This window comes from Trachypithecus francoisi, unplaced genomic scaffold, assembly GCF_009764315.1.
Source record: "Trachypithecus francoisi isolate TF-2019V2 unplaced genomic scaffold, Tfra_2.0 Lachesis_group13, whole genome shotgun sequence".
Taxonomy (NCBI): domain Eukaryota; kingdom Metazoa; phylum Chordata; class Mammalia; order Primates; family Cercopithecidae; genus Trachypithecus; species Trachypithecus francoisi.
The window spans coordinates 77,068,411-77,083,453 of record NW_022681458.1 but is presented as its reverse complement, the minus strand read 5'-3'; the positions used below and the strand labels follow the sequence as shown (position 1 = coordinate 77,083,453).

Genomic DNA, 15,043 nt, shown 5'->3' with positions numbered 1-15,043 from the left:
TTTTATGTTTACACATGTGTCTCATTCTCAAGATATGTCATTATGTACATGCAAATATTCTAAAATTTAAAATCCAGAACACTTCTGGTCCCACGCATTTCAAATAAGGGATATGCAACTTGTATTTACTTTGTGCATTTGCGCCCCTTTACTGCTATATCCTTCTTTTGTTCTGTATGTTCTGTATGCTTAAATATCAGGGATTCATTGATATTGTCAATACAATCCAGAAAAAAAATTATATGACTCAGTCTTGTACCCCTGAGAAAGTCTGATTTCTTTGTAAGTTCTCCTTTTTTTTTTTTCCCACAGTAGTGGGTTTAATGTCACGAATCTTTTCACTCATTCATACTGGTGAAGCCTATTTTTAAAGACCCAGTTTGCAGACTGATTATTGTCCTTATTCATGGCAATACTTCAACTCCACAATCTTTAATTCAACAATAACATCATAATTATTGTGTAATAACCATTTATAGTATTTCCCACTATTGTATAATTATAGTAGCCATAATTGTCTTAATAAAAATTGGGACTTTTCATCCAGCAATAAATACATTTTTGTCTGATTTGTCCAGTTATCTAGGTACAAAAAATGGTACAAAGGCACAAAAATAAAATCTTATTTATTTATTTATTTATTGAGACAGAGTCTCGCTCTGTCGTCCGGGCTGGAGTGCAGTGGCCGGATCTCAGCTCACTGCAAGCTCCGCCTCCTGGGTTTACACCATTCTCCTGTCTCAGCCTCCCGAGTAGGTGGGACTACAGGCGCCCGCCACCTCGCCCGGCTAGTTTTTTGTATTTTTAGTAGAGACGGGGTTTCACCGTGTTAGCCAGGATGGTCTCGATCTCCTGACCTCGTGATCCGCCCGTCTCAGCCTCCCAAAGTGCTGGGATTACAGGCTTGAGCCACCGCACCCGGCCTAAAATCATATTTAAATATATTGGGATAATTGTTGATTTTAGGAATAAATTATCAGTGTTTCAGGAAATCCAAATTACATAGTCAAAATAGAGTCTGTATTAGGCCATTCTTGCATTGCTACAGATAAATACCTGAGACTGGGTAATTTATAAAGAAAAAGATTTAATTAGCTCATGGTTCTACAGGGAGCATGGTGCTGGCCCCTGCTTGGCTTCTGGTGAAGTCTCACAGAGCTTTCAATCATGGCAGAAGGCAAAGTGGAGCAGGCATTTCACATGACGAAAGCAGGAACAAGCAAGAGAGAGTGTGGGGAGGAGGCACTACAAACGTTTGAATAACAACATCTCATGAGAACTCACTGACATGCGCACAGCACCAAGGCATGAGGGATCTGCCCCCATGATCCATACACCTCCCACCAGGTCCCATATCTAGTGCTGGGGATTACAATTCCACATGAGATTTGGGAGGGGACAAATGTCCAAAATATACCAGCATCCCAAATAAAAGGTTTTTTTTTTTTTCTTCACTGTACAGTTGTCTATATGTACCTTTTGGAACTGAGCTTAATATAAATGTTTCATTTAACAATGATTCCATTATTTTCTGCAATGACTAAAAAGCAAATAGCGATAATAGTATTATTTTATATTGACCAAGTATTTTTTATTTCATTCACTTTTTTGCAGAATAGTTTTATCATGAATTAGCAGAAATACGTATTAGAATAAAATAAGGTGTCAAGAACAATTTTAGAAAACTAATTGTTGAAAGCAATTGAAGCAACAGAATGTTTTCATCACCTGTTTTCCTACTGTGTTTCAGGTTCTGAACCTCTTCTTGGCCTTGCTTTTGAGTTCCTTCAGTTCTGACAATCTGGCTGCCACTGATGACGATAACGAAATGAATAATCTCCAGATTGCTGTGGGAAGGATGCAGAAAGGAATCGATTTTGTTAAAAGAAAAATACGTGAATTTATTCAGAAAGCCTTTGTTAGGAAACAGAAAGCTTTAGATGAAATTAAACCTCTTGAAGATCTAAATAATAAAAAAGACAGCTGTATTTCCAATCATACCACCATAGAAATAGGCAAAGACCTCAATTATCTCAAAGACGGAAATGGAACTACTAGTGGCATAGGCAGCAGTGTAGAAAAATATGTCGTGGATGAAAGTGATTACATGTCATTTATAAACAACCCTAGCCTCACTGTGACGGTACCAATTGCTGTTGGAGAATCTGACTTTGAAAATTTAAATACTGAAGAATTCAGCAGCGAGTCAGATATGGAGGAAAGCAAAGAGGTAAAAATGTTTAAATAAGGAGATATTTTGGTGTTATATATTTCTGTTGTTTAAAATTATCAGGTATTTTTAAATTGTATGTTTCCTTCCTGTTAAGAATATAGAAAATATCTGTCTAGCAATACATTTTCTATGGCAAAATTGGTAATAAATAATTTAATGATAGTTTAAAATAGAGCTAGATAAACAATATGCTGACTTATGTTTCAAATACTCACATTTTGAATTCTTGATAGTATTTTTGATATGAATTTTTCAGTATTTAAAATAATTTTAAATTTCTGAAAATGCCTCAATTTCTCCACTTTTTTCCTTATAATTTGCCCACAACAGTGGTTTTTGTATGTACTGGAAAAATACCTGATGAGAGGGTAGTTACAATTCTCATCTTGTTATGTTCTTAGTTCTTATGAAATGCTTCATAAAATAGTATTGTATTTAGTTTGCACAGACATATTTACTCAAGGAAGATCTGATTGGGATATTGGCTTGATATTTACATGTAGTTTATCTTTCCTGAAGTCGGTCATTTTTTTGAAGAGAAGGTATTGATGAGGAATCACACTAAAAACATATTTAACCCTACTGAGCTCAGTGTTCGCTATTTAAAGAAACAAAAATCTTTCATACGTTATAGAATGTAAAATTCTGAATTTACCAACTCAGTAAGTCCTGGTACCTTAATGCATTCTTTGATTTACAAGAAAGGTATGAGCAACCGAATATATTTTTTGTTTTGTTTGTTATTAACAACAAGTACAGAGTTGGAGGTAAAGAGAGGAATTTAAAACCTTAATATTTAATTGCTTATGCAAAAATGAAGACAAGATTTCCAGTGATTAAAGCTTGCACTAACAAACAAAAATAACAAGGAAAAACAAAGATTTATTCCTTCCTCATACGAATTGTTTGGCAAGAAAGATAAAAGCTTCTACTCCTGATGTTGGGAAGGAAAGAATGATGACATAGGAGAGTTTGGGCACTGAAAGGTAAAATTTAGGTAGCACAACATGGTCATGATAATTAACAATCAGCTAAAATTATGAGAAAAATATAATTATAAAAAAAAGAACAAAGGTGGGTGGATCACGAGGTCAGGTGTTCGAGACCAGCGAGGCCAACATGGTGGAACTCTGTCTCTACTAAAGATTCAAAAAATTAGCCAGGTGTGGTGGCGTAAGCCCAGCTACTCAGGAGGCTGAGGCAGGAGAATCGCTTGAACTCAGGAGGCAGAGTTGCAGTGAGTTGAGATTATGCCATTGCACTCCAACCTGGGTGACAAATGAGACTGCCTCAAACAAACAAACAAAAAAAGAACTAGATATTTCAGACAGTGTTTCTGTATTTATTTGATAAAATTACTAAAGAGTATGCTATTTTCTGTTTTTTCTTGTTTGTAAGTTAGGTAGTATTGCTGTTAGTGATTAGGTAGAGGTAGATGTTTAATGGGAAATTCAGACAATGTTTGAATGTAGGAAGGTATAAATAACAGGGACATAGCTATTAGTTTTACAAGAAATAACTGATGAGATTCAAGGGAAAAGTAATAAAACCTTCTATCCTGGGGCAAAGAATTACTTTAGTTAGTTGAACTTAAATTTTTACTAACTAGATTATTGTTTGAAAGTTGAATAATATCTTAAAATCTTGTTAACAACATTTTGAACAAGTATTGTTATAATAGTTGGGTTATGCTGGAAGGGTGGAGTGGCCCAATTTCTTATATAGTATACTGCTATTATAGAAGCCGAAGTCAGCATTTATAAAATAGAATTGGGTCATTCGAATTTTAACATAAAATTATTTTGAAATTATGCCTAATGGTGAATATCTCCCTAATAGTTAAAAAAGTCAACTTTTATTTTCACACATGTTTAGTTTTAGGCTGTCATGTAAACTTAGAATGAATTATACAGTATCAAACGTTGAAGCCATTGGCTAGTTAAATCTTTTAGCTAAGTTTGAGGATCTTCTGAGGAATGTTTAACTTGACATCCAGGCTTCTTCTTTTTTTTTTTTTTTTTTGAGACAGAGTCTTGCTCTGTCGCCCAGGCTGGAGTGCAGTGGCCGGATCTCAGCTCACTGCAAGCTCCGCCTCCCGGGTTCACGCTATTCTCCTGCCTCAGCCTCCGGAGTAGCTGGGACTACAGGCGCCCGCCACCTCGCCCGGCTAGTTTTATTGTATTTTTTAGTAGAGAGGGGGTTTCACCGTGTTAGCCAGGATGATCTCGATCTCCTGACCTCGTGATCCGCCCGTCTCGGCCTCCCAAAGTGCTGGGATTACAGGCTTGAGCCACCGCGCCCGGCCCAGGTTTCTTAACTTTAAGAGATTTTAGAGCCCTGGGTTTTCCCAAAGAGCATGTATTTTGCCTTAACTTAAGCCATTATGTTTGAAATAAGAAGGAAGTCCAGTGATGTGGGGTTTAGAGTAGGGAAATCTCTTGTTTCTCTTGTTATCATTAAGCTTTTTTATTTGTTTTCTAATTAACTTAGCTCTGAGTTAAATACTCTAAAATAATATTTGTGAATTCAGTATTTCAGAATTGGTGGAAGAGAACTGATCTGCCAGGTGGAAGCAGACAGAATTATTTTATTCCTTGAGTTGTGGAGTCCTTCCGATACCTTCCCAGCATACAGACTGTTACTTCAGTGTTAACGTTATTTGGAGGGGTTTTTAATTCTGGCTTTATATCAAACTTTCCAGACATAAATTTATGAAATAATAAATGCTTAAGATTATAGCCATGAAAGAGATTATGTGTAGGTTTTGATCTTTCAAAATTTTACCTGGTAGCTCTACACTAAAAAACTAGAGAATTAAAACAGTTATTGAAGAATTTCAGACACTTCCATTTGAAATAGCATTTCTTGTCTGCCTTCTAGTCATTTTTGTCTGGTCATTTTTCTATCTCGCGGACAGGATTACACTGTTAAATATCACAGACTAGTAGGAAACATCATGAGGCTTATTGCCAATCCTTTCTAAATTAATTTTTTAATTAAAGAAAAAATGAGGCATTTTTTTCTGGAATGTCTAAATGAATTTTTTTGTAAGGCAGACTGAGTAGACTCAGAGGTTTTTTTAGGTGTTCACAGTAAGTCCTCTGCAATGTCTTTGCTAAATGTGTGTGATTCTTCAGTAGTTTTCTGTAGATTCTCTAGAGTAGATCATTTAAAATCATGTCATAATCACGTATGCTTTAATTTTAATGTTATTTTGATTATATTAATGTAATTCCTTTTGTGATTTTGAATGATTTTTTTTTTCTTTTAGAGTATTTAATAATGTGGAAGCCATGCTTGAATGACTATTTTTCGAAGTGCAATTTAGTAGTGTGATATGGTGACCTTCACCGCTTACCATTCTTACTTCTCACAGGAGTAAAATCAAGCTGGAGCCATCAAGAATGCAGCTCTGGTGTTTTTTAACCAGCCAGAGGCTCGTGCCACCACTTTTACCCAGGTTACCCAAGCAAGTTGTACATCTATAAATATAATCAGTTTCTAAATGACTTTTGACTGGCCTGCATGTTACTCAGCTACGTTCCTTGCCCTTCCATTGGCAGTAAAATAAAAACATGCACAGCTGCTATTATGCTGAGTCATATAAAGCATGGTCAGGCAAGTCTGACAACCCTAACTTAAAAAAAATGATTTAGCTGCTAATTTTCTTACATAGATTTTAACAGAAATTATATTCAATGAAAAGTAAAAGTGCATGCCTTTATGGATTATTTAATGTCCATTTAATGTTACAGAGTTTTGAACATATTAAGAGCCTAAAGGAGAAATTAGGTGCTCTTTGAAAACTTGCAAAAATGTTTTTTATCCTCTGCCTTTAAAAAAATGTATAGCCCAGTTACTGTACTTTCTTGACAGTTTTTTATTTAGTGTAATGTTTTTCTGAAGGGTAATCTGCAAATTAAAGCAATCCCTTATTCATGTGCAAACTTTCCAAAGGATGTTTTAATGTGATAATAATGTAAATGATCAGGAATGTCTATGTTTCAGTTGCTAGCAGCATGGGTATAATTTTTATCTGCTTCATTTTAGGGAAAACGGCATTGCTTTATTTAGCAATTGACCAAAAGTATTTTGCATTTAGAATAGAATTTCTTTGAAGAGTCTGTTTATATTTATCCTTAAAACTCCTAGACTGAAAGAAAAGGATATAATGTTTTTTGTGTACCAAATAATAATAATAATAATAGTGATAATAAAAGACTTACAGATGGAATGCTCATTCTAAAAATAGATTTAGAGTCCATCTTCTTCATATTCTTGTCTCCTCTGTGCTTTCTCTCCCCTCTGTTTTAGTCAGACCTGCTGGAAAACTTTCTCATGAAGAATATTATTTAAATTTGCCATGATCCACAAACTCCTGTATAGGAAGAGAATCAGAAACTCTTGCTCCTGGGATGTTTTTAAAATGAAGAGACCTCCCTATCAAGTGACAATAGCAATAAATGTAACATCATTCTATCGGATCCATTAGTGGACCTTCATTTCCTGATGTTGAAATCATAGTTTTATGCAGAAATGTGTTAACCAAATTGCCTAACCCTATTTAATCATTTTTAAGAAATGTTAATTATTTTGTCACTTAGATACAGTTTCCTCTCCTTCTGCCAATAAAACTGTAAAACAACACTAACATAAAAGTGTAGTTGGCTCTTTGGAAGAAGCAATAATCGTGCCATTCCTGGAGCATTCTTTTATACTTTGGAACGAAATATTCCATCACTGAGTCTCCAGATTCATGATCTATAATGCCTTATATATTGGAAGCATGGTATATAAAATGGGATCCAAGATGCGTAATTGTTTCCAGTTAAACACAGATGCACATATACACAGGGACGACAGATAATTACTTTTTTCTATTATGTAGTAGTTCTTCAGAAAAGCATGAAATTTAGGCACTTTTGGATAATAGCTTGTTTGCTGGAAAGAGGCAAGGTTAGTTTCCTTATTCTCTGAGTATCCCATTTTGCTAATTTCTGGTTTAGAAAGATATTTGAGGCGTATTATCCATCAATGTATCTAGGGGATTCAGCTGGAGTAAAGGTGGTAGAATAGAAGCTAAGAAGGAACTGTTTAGTTTATTTTCAACCCTCACATTATTGCAACGTTTGATTTCCTTGAAAAAGCCTCTGATCCTCCCTCAGGAAACATTGTCCACTTCCTAAAAGAATATACTAATTTCTAATACAGAAGTTAAATACAGGGACAAAAATCTGTCTGGAAGGTTTGAGTGAGCAATGGTGGAATGGGTTCAACAGGCACCTGTCTATGACTTTGTCCTGGAGAATGTGTAGTCCTCATGGGAAAGTTTTCCAGTGGGATAGTGATTAAAATGGAAAAAAATGCCCAAAATATCTTTAATATAAGAACAAAATGGGCCAAAAACATGTGTCTTTGGGTCACTGGTAATCTACTGAGCAGCAGGACATCATGACATAAGAGTTCCTTTTGCCATCTGAAGAAAAATATTTAAAATCCTACCATTTGTGGTTTAAAAAATGTTACAATGTATTCATTATAAACACTAAAATGACTTTCTGGATACTACAGTATACTGTGAGTAATTATTTTGATTTTACCATATTCTTTATTGAAAAGTAACACCAACAATTCCTGTCGGATGTAAATGTGTCATTTAGGCTTTAAGCCCATTCCAAAGCAAGCAAGACCATGATTTCCATTCTTTCAGGGTTAAGATAGTTTATGTGAAGTAACCAGAGCTCCTTAAGTACAGGTCAGCAATAGCATCCATGCAGAACAAATGATTTTTGTTCTTGGAAGCCAAAATAGTCAGATATGGGATACTTGATTTAATCTGCATTTGAACTTTTCTCTTTTTTAAGTACCAATTTTTAAATTAAATTATATCTCTCTTTTCCCAAATTATATGCAATATCTACTAAGTATGTTTTCTTCAAAATGTATCTTAGCTTCATAATGAGAAACGAGTGTGCCCATGAAAAATTTAATAGGAAGTTATGTTTTCTCTTCCATTTTCTGTTGTGATACATTATTTTTGAAAATAATTTACTTGTATTTGCTCACATTTGCTGTCTAAAGAAAAACTATTCATTTGGCACATTGATATTTAGTAGTAATTTGTTATTAAAGCAGAAAGCATAACTTGGAAGTATAATATCTAAAAATACAAAATGAAATATTGTATCTTGATGTTTATTAGACCGTTAAGCAAAATATGATTCTCCCCTGCTTAAATAATTTGATTATAATTATCCAGCATATAAAAGAATCACAGCAGATTTTCACTAGGAAGAGTCCTATAATATTAGATATCCACCAAAAATATTGTTCAAGTAATAGTTCCACCTGAAAGTAAATGATTGACAAGGCTTTTCAGAGCATATAAAATTGGCTATTCCTATTTGATCTTTTTTATTGTCCTGGCATCCTTATTTTGTTAAATTTTAACTAGGCAAGGCTACGCTAACAACATCAGTTAGTCCACTAGTTTCCTGATAAGTAAGTACAGGTAATAAAAAGTGAACCTCAATATCCAAATTATACCAAAGAAACATATATAGAACTTTTTAAACTGCATCTGCTTGTAGCCGTATTTTTGTCACTTACTTATGTAGCATTTCACCATGAATTATCCCCAGATTGGAGCATTTACAGGCACTCTTTATTTGAAAATTCTTAAGTGTATGAGTTGTAACAATTTCGCATAATGATCATCTCACAGTTCTAATTGGTGAATATGTATTACAGTTAGGTTCATCGTAATTATGAACTTAAAGGAAGCTGAATTTTTTATATTCCTAATTTGATTAATTTTATTTTATGGGCTTTTACACATTTTAACTGCTTTAGTCAGCATATTTTATAATATTATGATATTTGCCTGGAATGTAATTTTAAGAAAGTAATTTAATTGATGTTATCAAGAAGGGCTTTATAAATCAGAATTTCCTGCCTATGTTTCAAGATCATTGCTTAAAGAAAAATTCTTGTTCATGAAATATTCCAATGTGTATTTAGCTCTCCTCTACATTAAAACATATTAACAATTATGAATATAACTTGAATTAATACTAAAGTTCATGGTTTTAAAACATGGAAATCAACAATATCATAAGCACTATCTTGAACCTACAATATTTAATTACGTATCTAGTCTACTAAATGTTTTAAATTGGTAAACATTGGGTTTACTTTTAAATCATCAAAAAGATTCTTTAGAGAATCATGGCAGAATGGGTTGCAGCAGATCTGGAATCCAACCACTGATTCGCTATAACTTTTGACAAGTTGTTAAAACTCACATTTCCTTCTCTAAATAATTACTGGATTGGCTGACGTTAAGGATCAAAGTGCAGCTTAGATTCTCTGTTGTTTGTAAATCAAGTACCACAAGCAGAAAAGTATTCAAGTAACACATGTGACAGATCCTGTGCTGCTCCACTTCAGAGGACGGTGGGGAAGGATGAGATTGCATTCCTTAAAGAGGCTTCATTCATCACTAGGGCTATAGATCCTTGTACAGAGTGAAAAGAGGGAAAACGCTGTCAAAATTATTCAGGAATAGTTTTCCTGACCCCACAGTTAAACTACAGTTCACCTCATACACTCACATTAGGTCTGATTAATTGGCAGACTGGTTTTAAGACAGTACTCCTAGTTCTAAGAGTTGTTCATCATTGCCCACGCAACTCAGAATCTTGAAAGATTTGTGTTACTCTGCAATTAAGAGAGAATATTAAGTGTATTCTTTTGAATGTGAAAGTAAATATCAGATAGGAAGTGTTAGTAGTTAGTGGTTGGATAAAAGAGTCGTCGCACTGATCATTCATTCATTTACTCAACATTTATTAAACACAAACATTGGTGCTAGGGATACAAGGATGACAAAAATATGATCTTTCCTCCAAAAAATTAAGTCTGATGAGATGCATTTTCTAGAAACACAAAATACGTTTGAATTGAACCTTGGAAAAAGTAAAACTTGACCTTTCAATAGATAAATATTTGGCTTTAGGAAAAAGGTATCTATTAATTCTATATCAGAACTAAGGTAGTGCACTAAAATGAAAGGGAACAATGTTAATTCTTCTACTTTTAATATTACTTAAATAAGAGAAAATACAGGGATGTCTTTTATAATTTGAAATTCCAGAAAAAATGAATTAAAAAAGCAATTTTAATAAAAACCTCAACATGCTTCTCATTTTTCAGCCAAGTACAGCAAGCTCTGTTTGATATTCTCTGATTTTAACCTTGGATCAAACTATTTGACAAATTGCTAATTTGAACAGGCTGTTGAAAACAGACAGTGTATCTAGCAATTCATTCATTCATTCAATACTTAATGAACAGCATTTTAGCAATTCAAAGTCTGTTCCTTGTATTGAACTATATTGGTGTATTATCCATATGGCCTGGAGTACATGTGTGTTATTCTTATTACCCATATTGATGTATTATCCATTGGGCCTAGAGTACATGGCTTCTGCCCCCAAATGTCTTACAAACATGTTAAAGTACCCAGAATCCATTTGTCTGAAATAATTTCACCCATACATTATCAAGGTTTAAGATGTATGATAAGCCATGAAAAGGTTGGTGAACAGCCTAGGGTACATATGGTGAGTGAAGATGTATGGAATAAATTAGGAGTCCAGATTTATTGGGGAGACTTTATGAAAGCAAGGAAGCATGATTGTTGCAAAATAGACAGTGAAGAAAGAAATGGTGTGATGGCGAAAGTCTTCCCAAAGTCATTTAAAGTATTAGCAACTCAGATACTTGGCAGCAGGGGTGATAACTGATGTTACAAGAATCCTATGTAAACTTTTGCACATTTTACTGAATATCTTCTATAATATGCTGTCTGGTGACTTCTCCCAATCACTGTCAAGGGCTAGACTTCATTATGTTATGATGTCTTTCATTCATTTATTCACTCATTCATTTTTGTTAAGCAAAATTTATTAAGACCTGTAACATACTTAGCACTGATGTAAGCTCTGATACAGTCATCCAGCAATGTCAGCCTGAGCATTTGCGGAACCCTGAATATGGATCCTCATTTTTCCCTTGAGGTCACCCCAAGTCTTACCCTGTTCTGTGTTTACAATGTGGACCTTATTCTTAAAAGGAATATTTTTCATTTCCTATCGTGGATTGTCTATACATCCATCAGATGTGACTAAGCTTCAGTTTTTCTGATTACCTGTGTTATTTTCCAACAGGCTGCAAGTGATAAGATCAGTATTATCAGGTCCCTAATAGCATAACAGTTTCGTGTGAATTAGATATATTAAAATGAGAAGATTTTTAAGTCATTTTTTAGTCAATTACATGTATAGAAACATAGTTATACTTATCTCAGAAAGATTCCAATCCAAAGGATAGGAAATTAGAAAAACATGTAATGTTTCATCTGAGAACAAATATATTCAAATTTTAATGACAAAGATATTAGGATTATTTTTCTGGTAATTTGATATACCTGATAAATTAAAATAAGAAATCAACAATCTTCAAGCACCTTATAATATATAATCATTGATTTAACTTTTTTGGAGAAATTAAAAAATAATTCTCAAACTAACTCAAAGCAGGCAGAAGTATCTAATATGTATGCTTCTATCATTGGTATTGTTAAATTACGAGAGACAGAAGCATTTTTAATCTCATGTATATCACACATCAATATTTTTTAAGTCATCAGCATCACTATGCTAAGAAAATATTTTATATAAAGAAAATTATTTTCATAAAATAAAGAAACCATCTTTCTAGAGAAAATCCACATAATCCTATGCCCAAATATAAATATAACATTTCCAGTACTGACTACAGCATCCATTTTATTCTAGTTTAACAACTTCAGTGTGCATTTTATCATGTGCTTACTTCATCCTTTTTATAAAGTAGCTCTTATCAGCTCAACCATTTCCTAATGTTATGCACTCATGGTAATAACATTGTAACAGGTCCGAGAATGCTGTGGCCCAAACTACTCTGATTCTTGTGTGGCACTCACACCTGGCCCTGCATCATTCCTAGAGCGTTTTAAAACCAGATTGAACACTGGGATCCCTTTGTGTATGCTGATCCCAGGAATGGACCGACCTGGCTAAAGTTTATTGCATTTCAAGATATAAAACAACTTCTATTATATTTTTCTTTTGGTAATATTTCATTTATCCTAAAGGAAAACAAAAGAACAACTAAATATTCATTTCTGCCTGTACTAACAGGACAGGTAAGAGTGCCAGAGTAGCAAGTAGTTTCCAAATGCACAATGAAACACAGGAGTGCATTGGCCAAAGAGAATGCAAAATAACAGCTCTTGCTATATAGCTAACAATGTGCTGCTCTTTTTGGAATTAGAAAATTATAGAATATATTTAATAACAATCTGGTATATGTTTTCATGTCAATGAAAAGTGGATAAATTTAGATGGTTGCTGTTTATGTGCATTTGACCAAATCTTTTCTGAATTTGACATGAAAATACACTTGTGCAGCTTTCATTGGTTGGGTCACAATTTTAGAATAAAACAAACAATTTGCAAACCATTTGCAGCTAATGTACAAAAGCAAGATCACAGATGATTATATGACTCTGGCAGCTTACATAAGCTTTCTGCAGGATTTTCTTTCAGAATCGCTATACATAGGCTCAAACAAAAGTTATTTCAGTTGTTAGCACCATATTTTAAAGAAAAAAAATACTATGGTGTTGTATCTAATCTTGTGACCCCCGACCTTTACCAAAGCAGATTGGCATTATGTTTAAGTTATTCTTAAATTACAGATCAAGAAAATGCATACAGAAGATGGGGGGGCACACCTAATTAATTTTTACATTTAGATTAAAGAAAATAATTAAATGTGATTTTTTGTGGGATTGATTTTCAGAAGCTAAATGCAACTAGTTCATCTGAGGGCAGCACGGTTGATATAGGAGCTCCCGCCGAGGGAGAACAACCTGAGGTTGAACCTGAGGAATCCCTTGAACCTGAAGCCTGTTTTACGGAAGGTAAGCAAAACAATAACATATGTGGTCTTGAGTATCCTCTTATCTATCCATTTTTTCCTATTTATTTAAATGTCTGTCTATCTGTCTACCATCTGTTATCTATCTATCTATCTATCTATCTATCTATCTATCTATCATATGTATCTATCTATCCATCTATCTATCTAGTAATCATCTATACCTATCCAACAACTGTTCATTTATTTGTTTTTTTTTTCACTTGCCGTTTGAAAAAAAAATGCAGCTTTTTAAAAGGCAAAGTTTAATTTATGTAATTAGATATTTTCATTTTTATGAATCATTTTTAACTCTAAGAAATATTACTAAAAGGCTTTTCTGTGGCCTTCTAAAATATCTTACAGGAGAGAAGGCCAAATCACACACATCTCTCTTTAGGTTTAAAAATTAAATAAATAAGAAAGTGAGAGAAGTAATTTATTATGTACTATTTTGTGATATTATAATGGGTACTAATTGATAAGTGTACATTTAAATTTGTCCTTAAGTAACAGCTCCTGTTTCAGTCAAGGCCAAATTTTTTTTATTATTTCTGAAAGAAGATAGATCATAAAAATGCCAAAATATACTATGAGTCATGTGATATGGGGCAACATGTCACTGGAGTAATCGCAAAAGGATTTTCTGAAGAAAACTAAAATTATGTTGTTTGAGGTATGGATCAGTTATATATTGTGATAGCAATGCTGTGTATCAAACCACCTAAAACTCTGGGCTTTAAACTGCTTTTCAAGTTTTGACTTCTATTTCCTTCTGCGCAACTCACAGACTTTCTTGTCACTAAGTTTGACTTATATCATTATTTCTCCATTCTTACAGCTTCATTTTATACATATGGCTCTTACATATCCTTCAAGATCCAAATCCATTTCCTCCATAAAGCTCAAAAATTAAAGTTTACCAGAAAACTCTCATAATACTTTATTTTGTGATAATTGTTTATTTCCATAACTATAGAATTGTAGACAAATTGCCCAACTTAAAATGTGCATTCTTTAAGGGTAAGGCTATGTTTTACATGTTATAGTAGTATAATTTGCTCTATTCAATTTTTTGACAATAGTTGATACTCAATAAGTATTTGTTGAAGCGCCTTTGATCCAGCAATCCAGAAAGTATAAAAGGTGTTTATTAGATTGTTATTGATAATGGCCAGATTTAAAGCAAACAAAGTATTCAATAATAGTGGAATTGGGCCGGGCACGGCAACTCATGCCTGTAATCCCAGCACTTTGGGAGGCCGAGGCAGGCGGATCACTTGAGGTCAGGAGTTCAATACCAGCCAGGCAAACATGGTGAGACTTCATCTCTACCAGGCGTAGTGGTATATGTCTATAATACCAGCTACTCGTGAGGCTGAGGCAGGAGAATCACTTGAACCTGGGAGACGGAGGCTGCAGTGAGTGAGCCAAAGTCATACCACTGCACTCCAGCCTAGATGACAGAGTGAGACTCTGTCTCAAAAAAAAAAAAAACAGTGAAATAGTTATATTAATTCTAGTAATCATATTTAGAGAAATACGATGAAATCTTTCACAAATTTATTTACTTATAATAAAGATGGGAAATAGTTATACCATTAAGTGAACTAATCAGAATTCAAATATGTAAAATGTCCATATAGAGTGGAATTACACTCATAGGATAAGGACCGGATGGAAATATCAACTTTTGGTAAGTTTCTTTTCCTTTTGATTCTTCTATTTTTTATATATTGTGTTTTTATAATGTAATGTAATCCATTATAGTAGTGCTATCAATAT

The 15,043-nt window shown here is 33.7% G+C and overlaps 1 protein-coding gene across 4 annotated transcripts in view; it reads left to right on the top strand.

The window, feature by feature from the left end:
- Positions 1-15,043, top strand: part of SCN2A (sodium voltage-gated channel alpha subunit 2) — a 113,012-nt gene that overhangs the window by 70,657 nt on the left and 27,312 nt on the right. For all 4 annotated transcript variants that reach the window (XM_033231268.1, XM_033231265.1, XM_033231267.1 and 1 more), the window contains 2 exons: positions 1,751-2,230; positions 13,142-13,262. In XM_033231268.1, coding sequence (XP_033087159.1) covers positions 1,751-2,230; positions 13,142-13,262 — 601 coding nt within the window. The remainder of the gene's footprint in view (positions 1-1,750; positions 2,231-13,141; positions 13,263-15,043) is intronic.